The sequence below is a fragment of the Equus asinus genome, chromosome 3, assembly GCF_041296235.1.
Source record: "Equus asinus isolate D_3611 breed Donkey chromosome 3, EquAss-T2T_v2, whole genome shotgun sequence".
Lineage (NCBI taxonomy): Eukaryota > Metazoa > Chordata > Mammalia > Perissodactyla > Equidae > Equus > Equus asinus.
In genome coordinates, this window is record NC_091792.1 from 104219153 (window position 1) to 104245386 (window position 26234).

General features: G+C 39.3%; 1 protein-coding gene across 10 annotated transcripts in view; it reads left to right on the top strand.

Moving 5' to 3' along the window:
* Positions 1 to 1969: 1969 nt before the first annotated feature.
* Positions 1970 to 26234, top strand: part of RASSF6 (Ras association domain family member 6) — a 54568-nt gene continuing 30303 nt past the window's right edge. The window contains exons 1-2 of one of the 10 annotated variants that reach the window (XM_044766131.2): positions 1970 to 2434; positions 15359 to 15457. In XM_044766131.2, coding sequence (XP_044622066.1) covers positions 15393 to 15457 — 65 coding nt within the window. In that variant the 5' untranslated portion in view covers positions 1970 to 2434; positions 15359 to 15392. The remainder of the gene's footprint in view (positions 2435 to 15358; positions 15458 to 26234) is intronic. The other 9 variants (XM_070505669.1, XM_044766132.2, XM_070505668.1 and 6 more) reach the window with 9 other exon arrangements.

Here is a 26234-nt window from a genome sequence, read left to right on the forward strand (position 1 = left end):
TCTGGGAAATATTGTCACAGCATATATGATGAAGAGTTGATTGCTTAATATATAAAGAGATCTTATAAATCAATACAGAAAAGATGAGCAAAGAGTAAGATAAACAAAAAAGCAAAAATACAGGGTAAGTCTAAAGAAAGAGTTCAATCTTACAGGGGGTTAATAATCTACATATTTAAAATAAGATACGATTATTTTTCCCTTTCAAATTGGTAAATGTTTAGAAGAATAATAATCAAGAAGTTACCCTAGGAATATAAAATTGACACTTTTTAAAAAAGAAATTCATTAAAAATGCACATTCCTTTTCATCTGGCTACTTCATTTTTTGAAATGTATTTAAAAGGAAAAATGGTGGTTGTGTGCAGTTCTGTATAAGCATTTACTGCAGCGCTGTTCATAGTAATACAAATTTCTTACATTAGGGAAATGATTAAATGAATAATGCTATATCCATACAGTGTAGTACAGTACAGCTAGTTAAAATCACATTGCAGAAAAAAAGGAAAAAACCTGACTGACATATGGTAAATTGTTCATAATACGTTTTACATGATAAAAGCAGTTATAAAACAATAAGCCAAATGTAACAGCATTTTGGTAAATAACCAAAGAGAAACTATGTTTATAAAGACATTCACCAAATTGTTTATATTAACTATATTTGAGAGTTGGAATTATAGGTGATTTTTTTCTTCTACATGTCTGTGACTTTCAAATTTTCCACATTGCACATGTATCATTATATATTTTTTGTATTACAAAGTAAAAATTGCATATTTACAAAAACAAAACAAAAGAAGTCACTGAGCCTCTAACTAAAGGAAACCAGTTGCAAACTAGAAACTACAGTAAAGGCTTCAAGGGTGCTTGCAAATAAAAAATGCAAAACAAGGTTGCCCTGAAACTGACAATAAACAAACGAGGCCCATAGAGCGCAGATAGTGGGGGTGGAGCATGGACTCGACAAAGACGTTCTGGAACCTGGGAGCTGTAGACACGGCAGGTCCTGTTAGTCACCATTCAAAGGTCAGTCCATACCAGCAGGAGATGGTGGGGCCAACATGGCCGTCAAACTAATACCCACAAGTAATACCAAGTCACAGTGTCCTCAGCTTTGACTGTGACCTAGTATGCTCATTTGCCTGATTCTGTTCAGTTTATTAAAATAGCCCCCAAAAATGATAAATCTGATCGGTTCTGGTCTCCACACACCACAAGTTAAATAGATGAACTGATATTTTGAACAGAGAGAATCCTTAAAATGCTACATCTATCAAACAGCTAACCTGCAAATCTAGAGCGATAGCCAGTCTGTGAATCTGACCTTTGAACTCGAAGGACGCCAGGAATCAACTGTGCCTGCTGAACTGATAGGAATTAGACTGAATTCCTTTTGAGGACTCTAAGGTTTACACTTGTAAAATAACCTATTTTTTTTTAATCAAAAAAAAGTTGCTTTACATAGCAAACAGCTAAAGTACCAATGATAATAAAAAGTGCGTGTGTGTGCGTGTGTAAATAAAAGCACTTGGTATTTCCACATCTTCTGTCAACTGAGGGTCTCTAAGTCTTCGGTGCCCCTTTTGAAACTGGATGAGGAAAGTTACCTAGGGGGTTCTGGTGGCCCTGAGCGGTGAGAACCACTGCTCTGGGTGAAAAGGCGCTGGTAGGGAAAGGAGGTGATAAAAGAACAAGAAAAAGAAATTTAAGAAATTTCCAATTGAAAGAGAAAATTTTTTAAACAAAGACAGGTGAATAATGACATTTGGTCCTAGGTGGTGTCATTTCCTAAGGACTATTTCTCGATCATCTGGCTAGATTACAGAGTAGAGATTAGAACGAGTCCCATTCAGTGGGTAAAGCGTTAACCAGAAGGTCAGTTCGCTTCTCAAGAAGTGTGACTGGGAGCAAAGGAGCGTTCCTATCAGCTGCTCCTAAGAAAAAGTAAACACTCCCAACATGCACTGAGGCACAGGGAGTGGCTCAGGTTTCTAAGACTGCCCTGCAGGGGCGAAAAGGAGTAATAATTAGCAGCTTTTTGGTCTGGCTGAGCGCGCGGAGGGGCACTGCCAGGCGCCAAGCCCAGCCTGCCCGCCCCTCCTCCGGCGCTTGGCTGCAACCTCCGGCACAGGTGAGCCGGCGCTGACTTTCCGACAGTCAGTCTGTGACTAAGCAGGGGAACAAACTGTCTCCGGTGCAAGTTCAGCCCAACAACTAAGGTAAAAAGGATCTTTCTGCTCACATGTGAATAACAGGTGAAAATGAAGGTAGGGAAAAGACCCCCTCTAATCACTCCCTGAGGTCAAGTTGAGGGCGGGTTGTTAGAAAGCAGAGTCCGTAGGCAGACAAGTTGAATATGTGCGTGCATCCGAGCAGCCTGAAATCCGGACATTACTTTCCTCGATTTTTCAGAATGCCTTTCGTGACCCAGGTAAGCATGTGGGAAGGGGGAAAGGAAGGAGGGAGTGGGAGAGGGAAGGGCATGGAATTTAGTGTCGCCACTGAACCTTCTTCCCTCTCCTCAACGGAAACAACTCAGTGAGCACTTTACCTGAAACTAACTGTGCTGACCTTCCCAAAGATACTAAACTCCTGCATGACAACCCCCTTTCTCTGAGTGTTCTTCTTCTTCTTCTTCTTTTTTTTTTTTTGGTGAGGAAGATTGGCCCTGAGCTAACATCTGTTGCCAATCATCTTCTTTTTGCTTGAGGAAGATTGTTGCTGAACTAAATCTGTGCCAATCTTCCTCTACTTTGTATGTGGGACACCGCCACAGCATGGCTTGATGGGCAGTGAGTAGGTCTATGCCCAGGATCTGAACCCGTGAACCCCCAGCCACCAAAGCAGAGAGTGCAAATTTAACCACTACACCACCAGGCTGGCCCCTCTCTGCGTATTCTTATGGTTATAATAATATTATATTGAATAAGCAGACATGAAAGATCTTTTTACTTGTGGGTTCAGCTAAACTTTTGTTTCCACAAAGCGACAGAGACGTCCTCCCCCTCAAAAAACTGAAAAGGATTTCTGCTGTAATTTAAGACCATACCTAACAATGAAAGAATAATCATATCTAATTAAAAGGGAGTCCATGAGTTAAGGATACAAATTCTGAAGCAAGAGAGCCTTAGGTTCAAATCCTGGCTTTGCCACTTACCAGTTTGTCCTTTAGCAAATGATTTAACCTATCCACCCTCAGTTTGTCATTTATAAAGGAGGCATCATAACAGGATCGGCCAATAGGGTTCTGATGGGAATTAGACACTTAGCAAGTATTCTATAAACGGTACCTCCAGTTGGCGTTAAGAAATAAACAGCTCTGCCAAAGGGGTGGGATCAGGGAGGATGAGCTGAGCTGGGGGGACCAGCCAGGGCAGAGGTACTGGGGTTGAACTGGTTTCCGAAGAATAGGTCCAGGGCACGTGAGCAGATAGCAAGTGGACAAAGCATTCTCTCTCTGAGTAGCGATGAAATTATCTGGCTTCTTGCCACTTTTCAAATAGAGTACATGGTGGCGAATTCAGATTTATTTGCTACCCAATCAGTTTCATTTTGGAAAAGTCACATTTATATTAATCTGTTGTTTCTAAAAAGAAAATAGACTTTGACAGTAGGAGAGTTACACACAATCCCACATTGTGGAACCTGAGACATTCGAGTATATGAGAGATTGTCCTTGAATAACTTTGATAAAATTAGACCATATAGTCCATGTCTTTATATTGTAGCACGTACTGGATTGTTTATATTGAAGTGATATTGACTTCCATTAGTGTTTATGGACCAAAAACGTAAAAGAATGATACTTGTGTTTTGTTTGTCTTTCCCTTTTAAGCTTAAATTATAAGGAAGTGACCTTATTTTATGAAATTGTATTTAAAGGACACTTTTGTTAATGTTGCTGTTGGGTTTATTAATGTTGATAACTTTGAGGAAGGGACAAACTTAGTGTGATTAGCAAAGTACTTCCATTGATGACATTTTCTCTTTTTGTTCTATTAATATAAAACATTTATATGGTCTGTAGTTGATCTTAGCTTAATACCGTTATTGTTTTAATGGGTTCTTTTTTCAAATTGAATTGCAGAGTTGAAATTCTCCCATGTACTTATAATTGGATATTGACTGGAGAATTGTGGATAGAATTCCAAAGCCAAGCAAGCTGACCTTTACTATGTTATTGTCCTCTGGGATCTGATTATGTTTAGTGTAGTTTAGTTAAAAATTTGTAAAAGAATCAAGTCCATTTAGAATAAATTATAGTGCCAGTATTCACTAAACATTTTTCAAACAGGAAAAATGACATCATGCCAAATAGATATTGTTAGAATTTCTTAAATCAAGTTATTTGATTTTATATTTCTTAATGGGCATATATCTAAACAGCAAACAGTAACCTAATTTAGATAAATCTACTTAAACATACTTGAGATTAATTTATTTAACCATATAACTGGGGCTAAGCCTTCCTAGTTAAAATCTCTTTTAGTATACAAATGTTTTTCTACTGTTTGTAATGAGTATAACATTTTATAATAAACTATTAAATGTTTTGGTCAATCAAAAGAGATCAAGAGAGAAATAACCAGCAATGATTAAGAAAAAGGTTGACATCTCTAATTATATTAAAAATAGTTAGTGTAACACATATGTAACGTGTCTTTTTAACTTGTAATTCAAAGTTTTATATCTGATACTTGTTTTTTAACTTCCTATGATAAGAGGAATCCTATACTTTAATTGAAATAGAAATCTAATGCTAACAGTAATTTACTTGTCCAGATCTGTTGGTTACAATGCAGATAGGGAATTCAGGATTGTTAGAGATTCATGGGCTTTATAGAGAAGTTTAGATTTTTAAAAATATTCAAGTGTGGGTCAGTTGAAAATGCAACCTCTGAGAAAGAATGTTTCCTGAATATTCTCTCTTTGCATTTAAGTCTAGGGTTAGAGAGGTTTAGGTTCTGTGGCAAAAATTAATCTGTGTCTTTCAAAGCTATCAAATATAATGATTTCATCACTGCATAACATCATCTCAAGTACTAAACTAATACTAGAGCTTTCAGTAGTTGAACATAAAGGTGCCTCCTTTTTAGGTCATGAGAGTGTTATCTTGGTAGCTGAGATGGTTGAAGGCCAGCTTCTCCATCATCATCCCAGAGCCTGGTAAATGGAGCTCAAGAGGAGAGAGTGCTGATTCTTTTGCAGCAACACATGAACAGAAAAAATAAGTCATGCGTGATCCCTGTGACGTCAACCTTTGAATTTCCTGTTGGAAACTCAGATGAAGCAGAGAATCCTTGAGCTCTACCACAGCAGCAATTCCAGAAGGTGCCGTTGGCCAACCGAGCAGATCCCTCCCAGACTGTGGTGGCAAGATGCCTTGCGTCCTGAAGTGGCTTAGAGCTAGCTTGCTTCTCCCACTGCGCCTGCTTTCCTGCCCTCGGTGAGGGCACTCTGGGAGAATAAAGCACATGGCAGTAGCACCGTGTAAATATGAGGTAGAATATTAAAGGTTTGGCATTTCAAATTAGATTCCACTGGGACTGACGGCAAAGGCTTGCTCACGAAAAGTCCCGTTGTTTGATCCACATCCTGTTTAGTTCCATCTTAAATTCAAGCGCTGTGATACATTTTTATTTGCATCTCAAAACAAGCTTTCCCTAACCGCAACCAATATCACTTAATAAGGTGATAGTTTTTATATTCCAACTCTCAACTTTTCTCATCTCTGCAAATGAAGTACATTCTTGAGAGAAAATAGGGAGCCAAATATTTCCCAGAAACTATGCTTTTCTTAACTCTTTTCCTGTTTTCTAAGAATTGGAGAATGGATATAGTTACAGATTTTTTTTCTCATTTCTTTGAAGTGATATAGTTGTTTTTGATCTGCTGTTCTCAGCTTCAAGGTTGCAGGTCAGAGCTCAGAGAAAACAGCTTTATTTTGGAGCTGGAGACATATTTGTAACTTTCCATTGCTTCTTCAGGCCAAAACAATAATTTAAAACAAAAACTCCATGTGTACAGCCCTTAATATAAACTTACTTCATAATTGAAATACACATTTGCTATTCCAATGTCTTACTTTCTGTTCTTTTTTTTAGTAACTTTTATGGTGTGTGTTATGTAAGATATGTTCCTTGTATATGATTTAGAAAGTATTTTTGAAATCAGAAAGAATATAATCACTCATAATTTCATAGCTCTCAATTTTACTATTAATAGTTTAATATACTTCCCCATATATTGAATATATTCATTACTTTATATATGTTTTATCTGTATACTTGCTTATATACACTCACTCTAGGAGATACAAAAATGAAGTAATCAATAATCCTGTTCTAAAGGAACTAATAGTTGAGTTAGGTATAATAAAATATAGTTAGAGAAAGTACTAAGTAATTAGAAAACTGCAGATATTTTGCTATGAAAGTTCGGAGATAGGAGAAATTCTCTGGCTGGGGAATCTAGGGAAGTTCGCACCTGTATTTTTTTTTTTTTTTGGTTAGTGTAAAATTATGACCATTTTGACCCTTCATGCACACAGTGGCCTCAGGAATAAGAGGCTGCTGATACACATATAGACTATGTTTCCTGTGCCTAGCACTGTCAGCAGTACTGAGAAGGAACTCATGAAATATCTGTTGACCATACAAAGGAGTGAAACCAAGTTTTCCACTTTTAAAAAAGTCAGTCACAATTTAATTAATCTATGCTTGGGCACAGGAAGATACTGTAAAGACTGACCCATTTGAGTTATCTGGGGCCTGAATTCACCTCCCATCCTCTGGCCTCCTTCTGGTGCCTGGCCGGTGCAGGCAAGCCCACATCTAGGCAGGATACAGAGCAGGGGGAGGAGAACCACTGATGCACCCTGATGCTCTCAGGTCTCAGTGGTTCTCGCATGCTGGTGCCGTCTGAGTCTGCCTTCTCAGGCTCTTGATCTCATCTGCCTGCTGATATTGCCTCTACCTTCCTAGTCTCCTCCCTTCCCTGCTGAGCTACGCAGGTCTGTTTGAGCTTACACCTAGCTAGTACCTCCAGGACTGTTTATTTCTCCAGGGTTTAATTGCTGATCTACCTAATTCCCTATTTCTTGAACTCCATTCTGTCTGGATAAAATGAAAAATAAATAACCAAACTTTTTAAATAAGTAATCTTATTTCATATACAATCTAAGTCAATAAGCCTTGGCCCCAGGACTGGAGAGCCCCGGGTAATTCACGCTTCCAGTAAAGTACATAGATTTGTAACAGATAGCTTCCCCCTCAAGTCATAGTTTATTATGTTCTACCAAAATAATTGAATGTCCAAAGTAAGGTCTCTAGGCTTCTGGAGCTGTAATTTTCCCTTTTTTTAATAAATCCTCTCCTTCTCTGCTAATCATGACCTCTATTATCCTCCACTTAAGCCTTTTGAGGAAACCAGCTCAGACCTTTAAATCTACCAAGTCTTTATAATTTAGAAGATATTCACAAAGGCCCTACCAAGATTTAATTTGCTATGAATCATAGTTAACGGTGATGCAGAGGGGAAACTATTTAAATTCATAGATCGATTTCTCACTTTAGCAATTAATAATAAAATGAAACTTTTATCAAATCACATTTTTACCTTTCAGGTATTTAGACTGTTTGAATATTTTATTTAACCAATTTTGAGATTCAGACAAGGTCAGTAGTATTTCCTATTCAATTAGCATATACTGCCTATGAACAAAAATTTTATCTTGTTTTCGTTTTCTTCCATAAATTCCATTCAAGTGTCTTCCTTCCTAAGGCCAGAGAATAGCATAAGCGCTTTAAAATCCTTTAATCACATCTGAAATCTTCTGATTTGCTTAGCATAGGTCACGAGTCTGACAGTGTAATTACATAGCAATCGTTTGCTATCTTTAATGATACTTAGCTATTTTTTTATGAGTACAAACAGAGGGGGAGCCCGTCAGGAAGCCACTGCAATGATTATTCAGCCCATCCCTGTCAGTTTGCTCTGAGTGGTGGTAAGAGGCTTGCATCAGTGGCTCTTCAGTTCAAAATATCCCCAACTTCTGCTTTCAGCTAAAATATCATGTTAGCTATGAGATCAAGAAAAGTTTTATAAATAGTAAATAGTCCTTTGGGGCCACCTCTGCAACTTTACTTATATTCAGTCATTCAATAAATACTAATTGAATTCCCTCCATGTTCCAGGAAAAATTCTAAGAGCTGGATGGAGAGAGGTAAATAAAAAAGGCTCCTATCGTAAGAAGTTTATGCTGTAGTTAGGGAAGACAGAGAAAGTAAATAAATAAGGTTCCTTCAGCTACTGATACATAACTAGAGGAAAATCATGTGCAAGTGACTGACTGAGACTTGCATGGGAAGGCCTCTGAGAGAAGAGACACTTGGGCTGAGATTTGCATGATGGGAAACAGTCAGTCAGGTGAAAGTCTGAGGTAAGGGTGCCCCAAGTAGGAGAGCAGCAAGTATAAATCCCTGAGACAACAGGAATGAGCTTAGGGAGTGATTAGAAACCAGAAAGAAGGCCAATGTAAATGAAATGTAATCAATGGGAAAAACAATGAAGGAAGTGAATACTGAGAGATTGACAGGACCTTGTGGGTCATCATAAAGAGGATTATTCTAGTTCATTCTTGGAAGTCTTTGCAAGGTTTTAGTCATAGGATGACAAGATCTGGTTAGATCTTTAAAATTATCATCCTAGATGCCATTTGGAGAATGGAATTTTGGTCACAATGCAGATATAGGGAAACCAGTCAGGAGGCTGATGCAATAATGCGGGAGAAAGACAATGGTGGCTTGGCTCAGCATGGTAGCACTGGAAATAGAAGCTTTTGAGTTCAGGTTTTATAGTGAAGGTGCAATCAACAGGACTTAGTTTTGGACTGGAATGTGCTTATGATGAAAGAGGAAAAAATAAGACTGAGTCAGTTTTGGTGCCTTATTGGGTAGATGGGAAAGAACTGTGGAGGAGGGAATTCTGGCGCATGGAGAAAGTCAATGGTTCTGTTGTGTTTTGGCCATGCTCATATTGAGATGCCTGTTAGACATCCAAGTACAGATTAAGGAGGTAGCGACATGAGGATGGAGCTTAGCAGAGAGGCCAGGCTGGAGATGGATTAGATTACCTGGAAGAAAGTCTAGATAGAGAAGAGAGGATGGCTGAGGACAGGCTATTAGAACAAGCCAGCATTTCGTGATCATATAGAGGAGGAGTCAGCAGAGGAGTCTAAAAAGTTGAAGCCTATGAGACAGCAAGAAAATAAGGCAGGTTGTTGTGGTTGCTGCTCCGTCTCAAAAGCCTCAAGAAAAAAGTGTTTCAAAAGGAAAGAACAATCATCCGTAAGTCAATCAATGTGATTCACTACATTAACAAAATGAGAAACAAAAACTACATGATCATCTCAATAGATGCAGAGAAAGCATTCGACAAGATCCAACATCCATTTATGATAAAAACCCTCAATAAAATAGGTATAGAAGGAAAGTACCTCAACATAATAAAGGCCATATATGACAAACCCACAGCCAACATCATACTCAATGGACAAAAACTGAAACCCATCCCTCTCAGAACAGGAACAAGACAAGGGTGCCCACATTCACCACTCTTATTCAACATAGTACTGGAGGTTTTGGCCAGAGCAATTCGGCAGGAAAAAGAAATAAAAGGAATCCAAATAGGCAATGAAGAAGTAAAACTCTCGCTGTTTGCAGACGACATGATCTTATTTATAGAAAACCCCAAAGAATCCATAGAAAAACTATTAGAAACAATCAACAACTACAGCAAAGTTGCAGGGTATAAAATCAACATACATAAATCAGTAGCATTTCTATATGCTAACAATGAACTAACAGAAAAAGATCTCAAGAACTCAATCCCATTCACGATTGCAACAAAAAGAATAAAATACCTTGGGATAAATTTAACCAAGGAAGTGAAAGATCTGTACAACGAAAACTACAAGACCTTCTTGAAAGAAATCGACGACGACATAAAGAGATGAAAAGACATTCCATGCACATGGATTGGAAGAATAAACATAGTTAAAATGTCCATACTACCTAAAGCAATGTACAGATTCAATGCTATCCCAATCAGAATTCCAATGTCATTCTGTACAGAAATTGAACAAAGAATCCTAAAATTCATATGGGGCAACAAAAGACCCCGAATTGCTAAAGCAATCCTGAGAAAGAAGAACAAAGCTGGAGGCATCACAATCCCTGACTTCAAAACATACTACAAAGCTACAGTAATCAAAACAGCATAGTACTGGTACAAAAACAGATGCACAGATCAATGGAACAGAATTGAAAGCCCAGAAATAAAACCACACATCTATGGATAGCTAATCTTTGACAAAGGAGCTGAGGGCCTACAATGGAGGAAAGAAAGTCTCTTCAACAAATGGTGCTGGGAAAACTGGACAGCCACATGTAAAAGAATGAAAATCAACCATTCTTTTTCACCATTTACTAAAATAAACTCAAAGGGATCAAAGACCTAAAGATTAGGCCTGAAACAATAAGTCTTCTAGAAGAGAATATCGGCAGTACACTCTTTGACATCAGCTTCAAAAGAATCTTTTCGAACACCATAACCCCTCACATGAGGGAAACAATAGAAAGAATAAACAAATGGGACTTCATCAGACTAAAGAGCTTCTTCAAGGCAAGGGAAAACAGGATTGAAACAAAAAAACAGCCCACTAATTGGGAAAAAATATTCACAAGTTATTTATCCAACAAAGGGTTAATCTCCATAATATACAAAGAACTCACACAACTCAACAATAAAAAAATCTAACAACCCAATTACAAAATGGGCAGGGGACATGAACAGACATTTCTGCAAAGAAGATATACAGATGGCCAATAGACACATGAAAAGATGCTCATCATCACTAATCATCAGGGAAATGCAGATCAAAACTACAGTAAGATATCACCTTACACCTGTTAGAATGGCAAAAATATCCAAAACCAAGAGTGACAAATGTTGGAGATGCTGTGGAGAAAAGGGAACCCTCATACACTGTTGGTGGGAATGCAAACTGGTGCAGCCACTATGGAAAACAGTATGGAGATTCCTCAAAAAGTTAAGAATAGAAATACCTTATGACCCAGCCATCTCACTACTGGGTATCTATCCTAAGAACCTGAAATCAGCAATTCCAAAAGTTCCATGCACCCCTATGTTCATCACAGCATTATTCACAATAGCCAAGTCATGGAACCAACCTGAGTGCCCAACAACTGATGATTGGATAAAGGAGATGTGGTATATATATACAATGGAATACTACTCAGCCACAAAAAAGGACAAAGTCGTCCCATTCACAACAACATGGATAGACCTTGAGGGTATTATGTTGAGTGAAATAAGCCAGACAGAGAAAGACGAACTCTGTATGACTCCACTCATAGGTGGTAGTTAACATATGGACAGAGAGAACTGATCGGTGGTTGCCAGGGGAAAGGGGGGTGGGGGGAGGGCACTAGGGGTGAAGTGGTGTACCTACAACATGACTAATAATGATGTACAACTGTAATTTCACAAGGATGTTAACTTTCATAACCTTAATAAAAAAAAATGAAAGAACAACCAACCTCGTCAAATGCTGCTAAAAGACAGAGAAAATGAGAGAGAAAACGAACAGTTTGGCAAGATATACACCGTTGGAATGTGGGAGGAGAGGTACAAGGAGGGGTAAATTAAATGACTAGGTGGTAAATAATCTGGATCCAGGAGGGAGAAGGCTGCGTTTGGGCAGGAAGGTGACCACTGGGGGAATCTCACTAGGGTGCATCAGTAACCCTTTTTGTGGGTGATTAGAATGACAAAATCTAGGGGCAAAACTCAGGTTTTAGAAGCAAGAGCAAGGGCTGTGTAACCAAACAGCGCAGACCAAATCTGGGAATGAGTCACTGGGATTTGCTGGGCTCATGGAGCACGCTGTGTCTCAGTCCCAACGCAGCCTAAAATGCCCGTGTAGCTTCTGACCTACAGAGTTAATTTGCCTGGTTTGCTTAGCTGCTGTCCTTTCCAACAGGAGTCCTCCCTGAGAGCCCCCTCCCAAGAGTGTACTATCAAAGAGGATGACATTCCGAACTAGAGGAGTGCCATTCTTTGAGCAAGAGGATAGGAGTAGAAAAGGAAATAAGGCATAAATCAATAATGACGATACAAAGTGGAAAGCAGAAAATGACATCACAGCAGTGTAGATAATAGGCTTAGGGGAGACTTGATGAGGTCCCACTTGAGCAGGAACTAGAAGGAAGCAGAGATCTGGACCTGTGGTGACGAGGGCCCTCCTGTGTATTCCATTAGACTAGAAGGCCTGATGTTAAAGAAAGCTTCAATTTTGAGTTTGGAAAGGTAGGTTTGGGTGGAATTGCAGAAAGCCTGCATGTCAGGTTAAGGGACTTGGCTGTATTCGCTAAAAATGAGATCCCGGGAAGGGCTGTGAACTAGGAGACGCTGTGAGGATCAGAATGGTAAAAGCATAAAAGAAAAGTAATCAAGCATTCAGCTTAGAGACTGTAACAATATGTCCGGTGAGATGTGCTCATAGCTTTCAAATAGATTATGTAATTTCAAACTAACAATGTGATAGAAGGGAATATACCCATCAGGGATTTTGTGAGAATAACTTTCTTTTCTTTTTATTTGGTTTTTGTTTTTTTTGGTTTGGACTAATATTCTCCTGGAAAATGAGGACCTGAAATGTCTTCCACACACCTTACCCCAACCTGACGCAGAAGGAGAAGGAGGAAATCCCTCCTTCTTTTTTTTAATGAAAAACTGAATTCTTCTCTCCAGCCTACCTTTTTGTTCTGGCTAGATGCTCTATGATTCTATAGGCCTGAAGCAATGATAATTAAATATTCAATTTCTGCAAACTGGAGTGACTAGAAAATATTATACTTAAAATCTCTGGTCACACCCTAATGCCATTTATATGAAGACATAAAGGAGGATATGATTCAGGACTGACCACAGCTTCCAGGGCCTAAAGGAGACTTGAAGGACGTACGTCACACTTAATCAACCCTGCGAGTCCAAGCTTGAGTTTAGCTGCCTGGAAACTTAAAATTGTGTTTGCGGAACTGGGACAGGGTTTAGCCAGTTTGGATTGAGTGCCTGTAATAGAAGAAATATGTTCCCTTGCACACAATCATACAGGAGAGAATTCTATCTAGAAATACTACAAAAACAGACTTACCAAATTGGCCAAACCTTACTTGCCTTGGCCACTGATTCTGTTGTTTTTCAGTTTACATAGTGCATTTTCTTCTTTTGTGCACTCCTCCAAACATTGCCCTAAGATTTCTCTCTTTTTTTTTTTTTTTTGAGGAAGACTAGCCCTGAGCTAACTGCTGCCAATCCTCCTCTTTTAGCTGAGGACGACTGTCCCTGAGCTAACATCCGTGCCCATCTTCCTCAACTTTATATGTGGGATGCCTACCACAGCATGGCTTGCCAAGCAGTGCCATGTCCGCACCGAGGATCCAAACTGGTGAACCCCAGGCCGCCAAGGCCGAACGTGCGCTCTTAACTGCTGCCCCACCAGGCCGGCCCCAAGATTTCTTTTCTTTACCTATCTTGTATTCCCATGTTACCAAAAAAACTTCAGTAATTGTAAAATGCCTCTTTTGGGATCTAGAAGGCTTTTGGAATTTCATATCTTCTTAAAGAAAATAACACTGAGCTGCTAAGTAAGCAGAAGTTTAAAACTGACTGAATTTTTTTTCACAAGTATTTGGATATTACTTAAAATATAATAACACCAAGACATCTAAATTATTTTTTCATAAATTTCTGGAAACTTTACTATAAAATGAAAAACTAGCAAGCCTTCAGAAACATTATTCAGCCAGGCAGAACTCCTCATGCAGCTTCTCTTTTGTCCTTTTTGTATTTCTCAATAAAAAGTAAGCTCTGCAACAGAAAATGGCACCCTCAACCACCCCACACGCATCTCTGCACTTATAGAGAGATGAACAGGAGAATAACTGTTAAACCACTGAAACCTGATAGTATCAGAACTGTGGATAAATTGAAAAATGAAAAATTCCTTAGAGGGTATTCCAAATCAAAAACTACAACTTCAGGAATAGGATTCCTTGTAGGAGTTATGCCAACTTAAGACATACTGGATACATTCGTTACCAGAACGCAGCTGACACAGCCATCAGCTATAAAGTGATTATCAACACAGCTTTGATCCAAGATTTCACTGCACATTTGCAAATCATTAGCAATTATCATGGGCCAACATGGTGGCTTATATTGTGCTTTCTTGGAAATATTGCTCCACCCCGGTCTGCCTTTCTCTTGCTCTTTCTCTCTATCCCACAGTTGTCAGTCTCTCAAAATGATTACCAAGAGGAAGACCATATGTCAAGTTACATATTTCTGGCTCATCTAGTATTTCTTCTTATGCCACCTTTATCATCTTTCTTTGGAAATTGTCAAAATTAAATTATATGTTTCTTTTCCTTTACCACTTATTTTCCCTAAATTACGTGAAGAATATAATTTTCAATTTAAAAAAGGAAACATATCAAGACAAATAAAACAGATTTTTATCAAAAGCACATGTTAAGTAATAAGAACAGAGGAAAACATCTAAACATCTTAAAACTTTCAAACCTGGGGGGAGAGGGGGACAGAGAGAACACATTATTTCTTGTCTTCAAAACAAATTATCTTGTGAACAATCATGAAAAGGAGGTTTAGAGGGTGCCATTTAGAAACTCACTGGAAGTGAGTTGTAGTTAAAACTCTGAACCCTAAGCTTCTTTTCTTATAATTGAAGATTTTGGAGAACATCTCATTTATCCTCAATATGAATTCCCTTAGACATAGAAAAATTCTTTGAAAAGAATCTTAGAATGGACCAATTTATAGAAAATCAAAAAATTTTAATCTGTATAACCATTTCCAAACTGCAAAACCAATGTTGGTGAAGAGAAAAACGTACAGGCCTTGAAGACATTTGGACCTTGCTTCTAATGCTCTGTCCCACTGCTTACTAAGTGTTTGAAATAGAGGTAATAACCCCCCGACATTGCTGGTCTGAGGATTACATGAGACAATGTCCATAAAATGGCTCCCACACAGAGTGTAAGATCCGTAGCTGGAACATGGTTAAAAAAAAGTCCTTCTCTTTCCTTCCATCCCCAACCCAAGCCTTGTGCCCACCCATGAAGCACTACTTTAAAACTCCCCCAAATACATTTGCACACTAGGGACACAACAACAAATTGCTGTGTAAGTCAGAAACCAATTTATGAATAAATCACAGGAACATACCATTAATATTATTCTAATATTTTAGGATATCCTCAGATGATCTCAAAAAGGGGGAAAAAATGGCTATGATGCCTCACCAGGGCTCTTCTTGGATCTTCGTCAATGAGAGGACATTCATTACCAGGTAACTACATACCTGTATTATATGTAATTCTACTCACCAGTCGTTTGTGGATTATATCCTAGCACTATGTTATTCTAAACATCGTATATGATTCACAAGATTAGTAATATGAATCACCAGCTGAGACATTAAATAAGAAGTTGAATAAATATGTTCCTAAAGACAGATAAACCATAGGCTTTCATGGAATAATCACTCATATTTCATAAATTGTGGTCTAATTTCACTAAAAGCTAAATTTCTATTTTAATAGTTTCAGTAATTCTCAGGAGCAGCGTTAAGTAAAGCTCTAAGCCTCCTCATAAATAATATATCCAAAGAATTAGCCCAGGGTCCCAAAACAGCCTTGCCTGTCCTCTCCTCTCCCTCGCTCCCTCGCTCCTCAGGACACACTTCATTTTTATTGTTTCTTTTTTAATGTTAGGTTTTGCTCTATGGCCAACAGCCACAGGTGTTTTCTTAGACACAGCAAATAGCATCTCATGTTGGTTTGGGAATAATAGAGCAGAAATTGAAAACTATAAAAGTAAAGATGAGAACTGAACCTGGCTGAGCTAGCGCTGAAGCTGAGGAGGGGAAAGATGAAATGTTAAGAAAAAAGGCAAGCAACATTGGAACTTGACCCATATCTTACAGGGAAGAGAAACAAAGCCAAATAAATGATAGAGAGAAGCAGATCTAAATGATACAGGATTGGGCAATAGGAAAGAAGAAGGAACAAACATGGTCAAAAATGGAATTAAAGCCACAGCTGGAGGTGAAGCATGAAATATAAGAGGTGGGAAGACGAGATGAAGAAAAAGATAGAGGATTCATTTATTCATTCCTCAAATATTTATTAATTGCTCCCTGTGGACAGGTACTCTTGTGAACCCTGAACATTCAGCAATGTACCAAACAAAATCCTCACCCTCATGGGGTTGCCTCCTAAAAGGAGATACAGACAATATGTAAGATACATGAGTAACAATATGTACTATCAGGAGCTGAAATGTATGAAGAATAAAAATAAAGCTGAAAGGGAATAATGAAAGCTGGGGATGGAGAGCAGGGCGGTTATGATTTCATATGAGATAGCCAGGGAAGGCCCCAGTGAGGAGGTAGCATTAGGGGAAAAACCTGAAGGAGGTGAGCTATCAAGATGTGCAGGTATCTGGCTGGGAGCATTCCAGGCAAAAGGGACAGCAAGTTCATAGCCCTGAGGCAGGTGCATGCCTGTAAGGATGGAGGAAGCCAGTGTGGGGAAGTGAAGAAGGAAGGACAATAGGAGGAGGTAAGGTCAGAGACATAATGGGGCCAGAATATGTAGGGTCTCATAGGCCATTATGAGACTTCAACTTATAAGATAAGAAATCGTTGAAGGATATTGAGTACGTGAGTGACAAGATCAGTCTGGCAGCTGCATTAAGGGCAGACTGAAGAGGGGACAAGAGTGAAAGCAGAGAAACAATCAAGAAGCTAATAGTCCAGGGTGGAAATGATGGTGGCTTGGACCAAGGTGGCAGCAGTGTGGGTAGGAAAAAAAAATGGTCAGATTCTGGATATATTTTGAAGGAAGGGACAATAGGATTTCCTGAAGGATTAGAACTGGGGTGTGAGAGAAAGAGAATAATCAAGGATGATTCCAAGGATTTTGGTCTAGAAGAATGGAGTTAACACTTCCTGATATTATAAAGATTACAGGAGGAGCAGGTTTGGGGTAGAAGATTGGGAGTTCAGTCCTAGATGTGTTACCTATGAGGTTGATTAAGATCACCAAGGAAATAAGTGTAAATGGAGAAGATTCAAGGTCCAAGGTTAGAAAAGAGTGAATTGAAGAGGGAAAAGTAGGAAACAAGAAGGCGAGGCAGAAGTACCTTGGGTGAAAAGTGGGCAGAATGAAGGTGGAGGAACAGAGGAAGAGCAGGTAATATACTGGGTGTAAGACACCACTTTGGGATGTCAAGGTGCCTGAAGCACTAATGGAGATACAAGGAGAAGAGGGGAGTTGAGGAGATGGGAAATTGAAAGGAAAGACGGAGAAATTCATTTTTAAAAATATTAAGTACAGATGACAGACAATGAAGGTCAGAGAAGGTAACATCTACATAAAGCAAAAGGTAAAAAGGATAGAAAGAGAGGGGTAAGAGTTGGACACAGTGACAGGATGGGCATTGTTCAGAGAACCTGAAAGATGACAGTTTAGGAAGAGGAAAAAGGTGAAGAAAAAGGTGAGAGAAGGATGTGAGTGATCTGCCACAGACGCAGGCAAATGAGGTTCAAGGTAGCTAGATGATGGAGAACATGGGAGAGGTTGTGAGTAAAAGGTTAGGAGGCTCACGAGAATGACAGGAGGTGAAGGACAGCATGAGAGCCCAGGACAGTAGCGGGAAGGCCCCCCTACCACATTTGCCTCCTCCCAAAGGAAATTACGGAAAGGAAGAGAGGTGTTTCCAAAGACAGTAGCCTGGGTCTACACGAGTGTTCCTTTTTGCCGATCTGCCTTCTGTGCAGTGTAAGTTTAACCAACTAGGAAAACAAATTGACCACACTGGGAGGGAAATTCCAAGAATAAAAAGTACACAACATAAGAGAAGAATGTATGATCACATGTACATATTTTCCTATTATTCCACTCTGCGTGACTCAGTTCAGTTAGTGAAATCATGATTCCTGTCTCCCCACCCCCGACCAGTACATGGCCTTTCTCACTCAAACCTTTAGACGTAAACCCTTAGGATCAGATTACACTCTAAACAGGAACCAGGTAACCCAAGTAGCAATCCACAGTCCCCTGTCTGCACTCACTGGCATCTCCATGAACGAGGACCTCTCTTTCCTGACAAAACCTCAAGACAGATGCCATAGAGAAGCCCCCATGCCCTCCCTAACTCTTGTCTGCTCTTAAGAATTCTTAGTCTTACCAATCCCCGCTATTTGTACGCATGTGTTTCTCTTTATTCTCCAGGTTCCTCCTGGTTCTTGAAGCCTCAGTTTCTCTAGAGCAGCTTTCTGCCACCTTCCTGGAGCTCCTAGGTCTGTTCTGGATTGATTTATGTCAATCTCATTTGTAGCCATGACCAGACAATGGTAACTTCTCATCCTGGATCACCGCATTCCTTTCTTTTGTTGGTCTGTGTAATCACAGTATGAAAATCAAGAATTTTCACTGAAATAGACACTTATTCCATATCCTGGTAGTTACCAGGTCAACTTTTGTTTCCTTTGTACCATGTTATAGTTTCCCAGTCTCAGCGCCTCTCTTTTCCCATGAAATCCTCCCTGAACTGCAGTAAGATTATAATTAGCCTGTTAATTACTTGGGTGTTTGCTCTTTTAAAATATTTATTTCCTAATTATGAAAGTATGATTATTTTGATAAATTGTTATATTTATAAATTTATAATGTATGTAGTTATATAAGTATAAAAGCTGAGAAAATAAACATGTAGATTGAAAGAATAAAAATTATCCATAATCTCACTAAGAAAAAAATACACTGTTTAATTTTGTCATATTCCCCATCTTCTCCGGATTCTGTTTTACGTAGTTGAGATCATACTGTATCCTGTTTTACACACCTGACATTATATTACAGATATTTCCCCACACCATTAAAAAATTTTCTTAAAGATGATTTTAATGACCTTGTAGCATTCAATGATATAGAAATGTGATAATATAATCATTCCCTTAATTTTGATCTTCAAGATGGCTCCCATTTTTTTAATACACGAGGGCCAGTTCACAGAAGTGGAGTTACTGAATCAAAGCATACAAATAAATTTAATGTTACTGCTACAGATTAACTTTCTCAAAAAGTTTGATGAGTTTTCCTTCCCACCGACAGCTTAAGGCCTCCTGGCCTGTCTTTATTGTTTCATATACAGATATTTGGTTTCCTGAGGTAAAATGTAAAGCCTGTGAGGGTAAGACCTAAGCATCTTTTGCATCCTGTTTCCCAAGGTGGGGTACCTAGGCGACTTTGGTACCTAAGAGGATTTTAGATGAAACATAAATGATTGTATTTGAACACTTACAGAAAGTATTAGGAAAATATAACCAGCAAATTAAATCTTTAATTTCACAAACATTATCACTCAGGACAAATAAAAACTTACTTAAAACAGGAGTCAATTGGAAAAATACTAAGGGACATCAGATGACACTTGGAGTTGGCCAAAATCACGAAGCAGTTTGTGACTAGTTAGGTTGAACAGCACTGCTGTTGCTCAGCTGGAATGTATTAATTGTTTCCTACATAATAGCCTTAAAGTCAGCAAATCTCATGAAACTACATATGATCAACAAAATAAGAGGCGTTGATATTAATAGCGCAGTAAGCAATATAACATTTATGTCTTACTACTTGATGAGAATTCTCTGAGTTTAGAAACTTCCCTGGGTGAAAGGTGTTGGCCTAAGTTAGCTTCATGCTCAAAGGACTGAGATTCCAGTTTCTGTTTCATTGCCTGGGGTCATCACTGCTCTGTTGCTTCGTATGGTAAATATTCTAGTGAGCTGAGTTTTAATGGTTCCATATAGTTGTTTTCAAAGTGCTTTCATTTCGGGTCGTAGGCTGAAATCAGGGTGCTTTAATGCCAACCTCGTATTTGCAAAAAGTTCAAATCCAGTTTTAGAATGCAGATCTGATTTCACTCTCAGAACCTGTTAGACTTTTTTTCTCCTTAGGAATCTAATACAAACCCTTGCAGGCTGCAGCTCTTCCAACAGCAGCCCACGGAGCACGTGTGCATTCCTGTCCTTAGTAGATAACTTTAATTAGTATGATGTAATAAATTTTAGCAGAAGTGCATTATTCCAAACAGTTTCTTTTTCCAAGCCTGTTGACTGGCACCTTTTGCTAAAACAAAGGCGCCAGTCACCTGCACCTCTGAGCACAAATTCAACACAAAGAGCCAGTGTCCCGCAGGCTGCTCTTACCTGGCTGGAAGAGCCAGAGGACAACGTTTGCCCAGGTCCCACGGTCAGGGTTTTCTCTTGATCAAAGGAACTGGAGCAGACACTGTGTGCCTCTGCGTGCCCTGCAGATGGGTTTACAGAGAGAAGCCGCCACTCTCTTGAAGACTGTTGGACTCTTGTATTTAATAAAGGACAAGAGAGCCCTCTCTGACATGTTTGGATAAGGAGTCAGGATTTTAAAATAAGCCAGAGGCAAAAAGTTTGAGACATGTTTAGAACCACCTCCTATAAAAATGAGAAATTTTTTTCCAATGTGGGGATTTTTTTTAAAATTTATTTTAAAATTCCCACTATTTGATGACCTAGTAAAAATAACATAAACTTTCATTATGAGAAATTGGATATCATATTTGCTACTATGTCACCAAAAGGTCAATAATATCCCCCCAGATATGTGAAAAGTTAATTTATTAAGCTTTCTTTATATCAGATATTTTTCAATAAGCATGTATTGTCAACAGTCATCAAGCTTATCAATATGACTGTTATTCCCAATAAAATTTATTTACTCCACTTTTACCTATTTTATCACTTCAGTCTGTTAAAAGCAATAAGGTCATCTGTTGGTCCAAGATACACTGAAAATATTTCAATAAAAATTCTGATAAAATCAAAATTCAAAGACTCTAGAAACATGTTAACCAATGGAATTTACTTGAATTTCTGGATGTGTTAGCTCTACTCGTGAAAGATTTTTTTCCCCCTCTAAAAATAGGTCAGGATTCAGTTTTCTATATTTTATTCCCTAAACAAATAATTGCTGAGAGCATACCATAAGCCAAAAGCTGTCCTAGAACCTGGGGAATGGGATTTTGAGCTAAAACAGACAAGAGGAACCTGAAGCTGCAGATCTCCGACCCGTGCCTTCATCAGGATAACTGGAGGCTTGTTAAGCCAAAGCTTGCTGGGCCCCATGCCCGGAGTGGCTGATTCAGGAGGCCTGGGCTGGTGTGAGGATTTGCACATCTCACAAGTTCCCAAGTGGTGCAGAAGCTCCTGGTCTGGGAATGGCACTTTGAGGATCACAGGTCTACAAGCCTGGTAACAAACTGAGGTGAGTGTTCAGAAGGAAGGGAACCCAGTTTTATGAGAGAATAAGGACCTAGCCTAAGCAGGGGCCCTCCAGAGTTCTGAATGAGGAGGGAGCTAATGAGTTTAAGGGAGTGAGCGGGAGAGCATTCCTGACACAGGAAGTCTGCCTGAAATCCTTATGGTCAGAGGGAGCACAGAGTTCCAGCAAGTGAAAGGGACCCAGTGTGGATTAGGACAGGACACAGGGAAACGCATCCCTTGGAAGGATGCTAAAGAGGAAGAGAGACCAAGCAGGACTTTATCTGCTATGATAAGGATTTGTAGTTTTTATCCCAAGAGCAATGGGAAAACACTTAAGGATGTTAAGCAAAGCAGATGATATGATTAGATATGTTCTATATACTCTGTATAGAGTGTAGAGAATAGATGGAGGATACCCAGAAGAGAAACAAGGAGGTTGTTTAATATATTTTTTCAACTGTAAGGAGGATCAGTGGTCAGAGTCATGGCAGCATTACAGAAGAGCAAGGTGTGAGCCTGTGTGTGTCGGGAAAGCTCCTGTCATTGGCTCATGTTCATGCAGACAGCCCTGAGGATCACTGACCACCTGTTGTGTTTCAGACACTCTAGTAACAATCCCATTGATTCAAAAGGCTGAAGACATGTCAAATAACTGAAAGACTTCATTAATAGAATAGATAGATCATTTCACCATCCCCAGGGAACAAGGGGCATCAGACTGTGAAGTCAAGGTATTCATCCTCAGCAAGCACAAAAGGCCCCAGCTGTTCATACACAAAGGGTGTTATTTTACAGCCAGCCTGCATCTGCTCTAATAATGACTGGTGTTGCTTGGCACACCTGTGTTTACTTTCGAACCGGCTTAAAAAAAAAAATCTATAAGGCTTGTATTAAAAAAAAAAAACCTGAAATGAAAGTTTAACTCATGGGAAAATGAGAAGCAAGATCCCAATATAAGCTAGATACCAACCTAATTGCTTCATTCCCTCATCTTTATACCCAGCCCAACAGCAAGTCCAATCAACTCCACCTCCCAAATCCAACCACTTCTCACCATCTAGTCCAGGCCGCCGTTATCTCTTGCCTGCACGCCTGCAGCAGCCTCCTAACTGGGCTGTCTGCTTCCATTCCCTGTCCCTACTGTCCATTCTCTCCCAGCAGTCAGGATGTCCCTTTACAATGCAAGTCACAGCATCCTGCTTGAACCCTTCGAAGGTTCCTCTTGCAGATTCTCTGCCATAGGAATCTGTAAGGCCCAATGTGATCTGGCCTGGAGGACCTTTAGAACCTCATCTTGAACCACTCTTCCCTTCCGTCTCCCCTTCAAACATGCCGAGCTTACCAGGATGTGGCATTTGCATCTCTTGGTTGGGACAATATCCTTGACTCTTCATATGGCTGGCTCCTTCCCATTGTGGCGGTTTCAGTTTAACATTTCAGGCCTCCTGATGACCCTTTCTAAAATGTCCTCTTCAGTTCACTGCTCACATGATCCTGTTTTATTGTTCTCACAGCACCTATCTGTATGTAAAATTAGCACATTTCTTTATTTGCCCTTTTGTTTTCTTGTGTCCTTTTCCTCTAGAAAGTCAGTCCCATCACTGCAGGCTCTCACTGGTTGTATACATTACAGTACCCCCAGCATCTATTACATTGTCTGTTACGTAGTAATCCCTCATTAAATTTTTGTTGATTATAAATGAGTATGGGAGCAGCCAACCTCAGAGAACTAAATCAGGACCTTAGCATTTTGACTTGATATGTGTTAGCCTTAAATACTCTTTTATATCTAGAGGCAAGATAGTTATCTACATCAGTGCTCTACTTTAATGTACATACAAATTTCCTGGGGGTCTTAGTTAAAATACAGATTCTGATTTCTAACAAGATGTCTCCCAGGTATTCAGACAATATTTGGATAGAAACAGTCACTCTTAAATCCTGTGATAGGCAGAATAATGGCCTCCCGAAGATGTCTACATCCTAATCCCTTGAACCAATGAATATGTTACATTACATGGCAAAAGGGAATTAAGGTTGCAGATGGAATTAAGGTTGTGAATCAGCTGACCTTTAAAATAGGGAGATTATCCAGATGGGTCCAATGTAATTACAAGGGTCCTTAAATGTAGGAGGGGAGGAGAGCTATGTGAAAAGAGTCAGTGTCAGAGTGATGCTATAGAGAATGACTCTATCGCTGTTGCTGGCTTTGAAGATGGCAAAGGGAGCCAGAAGCCTGGGAATGTGGGCAGGCTCTGGAAACTGGAGAAAGCAAAGAAATGTATTCTCCCCTAGAGCTTTTAGAAGAAATACAGTCCTGGTGACACCTTGATTATAGCCAGTGAGACCTGCATTCTGACCTACAGAACTGTGAGATAATTTGTGCCGTTTGAAGCCCTGAGTTTGTAATAATTTTTTACAGCAGCAATAGGAAACTAGAATAAACTTCCTGCCAAGGAATATGACGGGACAGTGTTCTCCAGCCCCTTACTTCAGTAATAGAGGGAGGAGGAGCAGAAGTGTTAGTAGGCCGGTTGTATGTAACTATTTTAGTTTTAATTGAAATGACCACTTATTTCAACCTGTAATCTGTAGAAAGATTCCCCTTCCCATAAAAGAATAATATCACCTTCATCTCAGCACCTTAAGACCTAAAAGAATGGATCTCAAAGTGTGGTTGCTGGACTAGCAGCATCAGAATCACCTGGGAACATGTTAGAAATGCAGATTCACAGGACCCACCCCAGACTTAAGAAGAGATTTTGGGAGTGCCACTCACAATCTGTGTTTCAACAAGCCCTTCAGGTAATTCTACCAGCTCCGGTTTCAGAACCCCCTCTCTAACATAAACATGTACCGTTGTGTTTTATGTCATCCAAATATACTAGAGCACACAATTTTTCTGTAGCTTTCAAACAATATTTTCCTGGGCACTAAATGTTTCTTTATCTGTTCTGTCCAAAACAATCAGCTACAATAGGAAACAGACTATTTCATCAAAGTGGAGGTAGTTTCAAGTCCCTACTTCAGATTAGAACAGAAATATAAAAATCAGTACTGGTTTGTAAATAGTCTTAGGGCTGTGCACCAGAAACCGTACTTCTCTGCGTTTCAGGCCGGAGAAAGAACTTACATTGCATAGGCTTCCCTCCTTCTTTCTTTCCTGTCCACAAACTGCTTCGGCTGCCCCTAGGAAGTCAGCTGCTTGTGATAACAGAAACCATGGTCTGATATGGAAGCAGCTCATTGCAGCTGCCAACTGGAATAATAGGTTGTGAATTTCGTTTAAAAAACCTTTTTCATGAAAGTCTTTAGAAACCAAACCATAGAGGAAAAGGAAGTAGATAAGTGTCTCCCTTCATGAGGTTGTTGGAAAGCATGCTAGTTTGTAAACTATCAAACTGATATTTACCCTTATTAGGGGATTCTCTTAAAAATCAGGTACCAGATCTGGAGCACATTCCTGTTTTCTTCAGAGGCACTAGCATTGTAGTAAATGATACAATCCTTCTTTGCCTCTCCCTTTTTATCTTCTCTTCCATGTCCTATCAACATCTAGTGATGTTGATCTGAGTAGCTAAAGCTCTTCTCTTACATGGTGGCGTTCTCATAATCAAGAAAACATCTTGGGTGCTTTCCTTTGTTTTGTATCTGCTGACTAGCCATCACTTCAAATTTCTTTTTAATACTGTGAAATTACTCCTTAACCTTTAATCCTTTTGCTCTTACCTGAGTTCTAGGACTTGAGGACTTGAGAGAAACTATCGCTTCTATCAACTAAAGCCTCCAGGGCCACTTTTTACAGGGGTCATCTTGGAAAGATGAATGCCCCAGAAAATACGAAAGTCACAAAATGACCAAAAGCAGCCAGAGGGTGGTTATGTGGTAGAGGTGAGACAAGTCTGGATATATTAACTTGTTGATTAGATTACTAATGGGTTTCATGAAATTCCTGGGTCCTTTTTATTACCCTTTGTTAGCGCTGAAGAGGGAGTTAGAGTCTTAGGATAGAACTGCTTGGAAGAACAAGGCCAGCAAATCACAGACACTATCATCCCCACCACGAGCAATAATTAATGATATTTTAGCAGAGTCGCTAGAAATATCGGAAATGCTTCCTGATCCTAAAAGGGCAGCCCCTTCAAAGGAAGTCGGGAGAGTTAGACAAATTTGGAACTCCCCTATCATCACTTAGGACTTGCATTTTTACTTCAATCAAGATAGCCCTCTTCTCCCCGCTTCTCAGGTTTCAAACTGTGGAACCCAATGCCTTCCTTTGCAATGGAAATGTGAATAACCTACTTTGCTGGCTGAGGAAGGTCTCTATGCAAAGGTTGAAAGGCAGTCTTCTTTCCTCGTTTGAGCCAGGAGATGAGGCCAAAGAAAAACAAAAAGCTACTGGAAGTTGACCGCTTATGAAGAGGGGCTACAGAAGTTTGCAGTGTTAATTCCAGGATTAAAGTTGACAACAATGAAGCATAAAGAGGGTTAAGAGAATTCCGCTACTGCTGGCAGATGTCAGTAATACAGAATGGTAGTTTGTCTTGGCAAGTGGCTTAATGATAAGGGTCTACTTATTCTTTTCTATTGTCCTCGTATTTCCTGGTTCCACTTTTCCAAAAACATACAGAAGTTTATATTATGTCTTTATGAAGTAAAATTATGAACATTATGAATGTACATGGGCTTATTACATAGAGTTTGGAAAGTATATATACAGAACCATAAAACATAAAATAAAAAATTACAACCTTAGTTCCCA